This window comes from Plasmopara halstedii (assembly GCF_900000015.1).
Source record: "Plasmopara halstedii genome assembly, contig: Scaffold_430, whole genome shotgun sequence".
Taxonomy (NCBI): Eukaryota; Oomycota; class Peronosporomycetes; order Peronosporales; family Peronosporaceae; genus Plasmopara; species Plasmopara halstedii.
The window spans coordinates 260,923-263,329 of NW_020187350.1; the positions used below are offsets into that span (position 1 = coordinate 260,923).

At 46.9% G+C, this 2,407-nt stretch overlaps 1 protein-coding gene across 1 annotated transcript in view; it reads left to right on the forward strand.

The window, feature by feature from the left end:
- Window positions 1-1,464: 1,464 nt before the first annotated feature.
- PHALS_09638 (ammonium transporter family) overlaps window positions 1,465-2,407 on the forward strand; it is a gene marked incomplete at both ends in the record, with an annotated part of 1,148 nt that continues 205 nt past the window's right edge. Inside the window, one exon of the mRNA XM_024724929.1 lies at window positions 1,465-2,400. Within this exon, the coding sequence (XP_024575756.1) occupies window positions 1,465-2,400 (936 nt within the window). The remainder of the gene's footprint in view (window positions 2,401-2,407) is intronic.

The following is a 2,407-nucleotide window of genomic DNA, read 5'->3' on the forward strand; positions in this document are numbered from 1 at the left end:
CGGACAGCCTCCAGCTGCTGCTTCTGTGCGACGTCAAGGTAACTGGTAATGATAATCCTTCCTTACGAAAGTCGACGGGTCAAGAAACGGACCCGGTGTTTGCAAGGTTCGAGCAGCGTTCACGTCGTCGCGCCGCTGGTACACCTCGCATTTTTTTCTTTTCCCGGAGTATTCGACTCGTAATCGACTTCTTTGACAGGGTTAATGACGCCCGTGGAGGGCGCGGTGTGCGGCGCTCAATTGCCGAAGGCCTGGGATGTGTTTTTCTTGAAGCCGCGGGCGTGCTGTCCAAAGTTGCACCGCGCGCAGGGGATGTCTTTCGTGTCCTTGACCACGGTACATTCAGCAGAGAATGCGTGCAGAAGGTCCTGGGAATGTAAAGGTGTCTTTAATACGCGAGTCTCGTACGAGGCGACAGTCAAATGTGAAATGTGGATGCTCACAATTTTGAGGGAGGGGGGAGTGAAACGGGGGTCACACGTATCTTGGTATGAATGGGTGGGTCACAGAAGATAGTGTGATCATACAAGGGTGTAAATTATACAAGACGATATAATCACACGATGGTGTGGCTACACCTCAACAAGAAGTTAGTACGTGGCTGAACTGCCAGAAGTTATGCATTTTAGTAAGCAGTTTCTTTTAATCAGAAAAATCTACAAATTTAGATAAAGGCGGCTTTGTCACAAAAAACAAAAAATATAGTTTACGAAGACTTAATTTTTTGGGGCTAAGGTATTGGTTACTCTTGAGGTAAGCGGATTGCGATTCGCCACACCCGTAGTAGTTATGATACAGAACGAATGTCATTGACCTTATCTTAGCTCCCTTTAAGGAACGGCAGCCCCGCTGCAGTCCTGAGAACAAATTTTAGCTACATGTTTTACTACATATCGCAATAACCCCCTGAAGAATGCCTAATGTGAGGTTCTGCAGCTCACGTATGTCACGGACCTCGCATTCACGAATTTTCATCACACTCACCCTTACCAGCACTGACCACGTCGGAGCAATGGTGTACTGTTCTCCAATGTACCGATACAAGATACGAACCGGTACTACCAGATCATAATTCTACCTCGCTACAGTCGGTAGAAGTCAGGTCGGTAAAAGCGAAGCGGTAAAGTAAAAAAACGTCTTATCACCAGAACAGTTGAGTAATAAAAACCTCACGTGCTTATGTGCTCATTCAAAACAGCTGAATCTATTTTGAAGATGCGCATGAGACTTCCCAATAGCGTATTGTCCTTCTCAGTCCATGCTAATGCCAATCCATCGATTCTTTTCTGTTAATTCAAGCACTTCATTAACAAGCGCGGTATAGCTTAAAAAAGAATTTGTGGTTTCATGCATGTAGAACATGCACAAACCCAGCATAAGGTACCTGTGCTTCAGGTCTACAGCGTTTTGAGCACTGTGTACGCTCAATTCAAAACTTGCTTTAATTCGCGCAACTTTGTGGCAATGTATTGGCAATCACGGGTACTAGTAGCAGCAGCGCTGGTAGCAAGTCTCGCCTCCATTGTTGAAACTCAGAGTGACTCTGGCTTAAATGCCACATGTTTGCCCTCGCAATACACGGACAAGATCACGGGCGACTGCGTCAACTACAAAGGACGAGGTGAAAAGGCTGAGACCGATTACGACAAAGCAGTGAACTCAGGGAATACGGCATGGATGTTAATGGCTAGCGCTCTGGTCATGATCATGACACCAGGAGTTGCATTTTTTTACGCCGGTCTTGCTGGTGGTGAAATGGCTCTGAACACTATTATGATGTCATTTGTTAGCATGGCATTAGTGTCGATTCAATTTTGGGCCTTTGGATACTCCGCGTCTTTTGGATCTAATGGCATGTTCGAATGGGCTGCTTATAACAATGTGGGAAAAACCCCGAGCGGCACGTACGGCACTGAAATTCCGCATATCTTGTTCGCCCTCTTCCAGACCCAGTTTGCTATGATTTCGCCAGCGCTACTAAGCGGCGGCATTGTTGGTCGCATGAAGTATGGAACCTTTCTGCTCTTTATCTTTCTGTGGACGTCACTTGTGTACGACCCGTTGCCCCACTGGATGTGGTCACTGGAACTTGATGATTCCTGGGCAATTACAAACATGGGCTGGGAGGGAAAAATGGGGTCTATTGACTTTGCCGGAGGATCAGTCATTCATATTTCTAGTGGTTTCGGTGCTCTCGCTGCTGCTCTGATGGTTGGAAAAAGGTACAATCACAACGAAGCTGTCAATCCACATAATGTTCCTCTCGTAATGATTGGTGTCACACTATTGTGGTTTGGCTGGTTTGGATTCAACGCTGGCTCGCAGGGCGCAGCTGATGGCATCGCTGCCATAGCTGCTGTCAACACGCATCTGTCTTCAAGTGCAGGATTCCTGACATGGGTTGGCC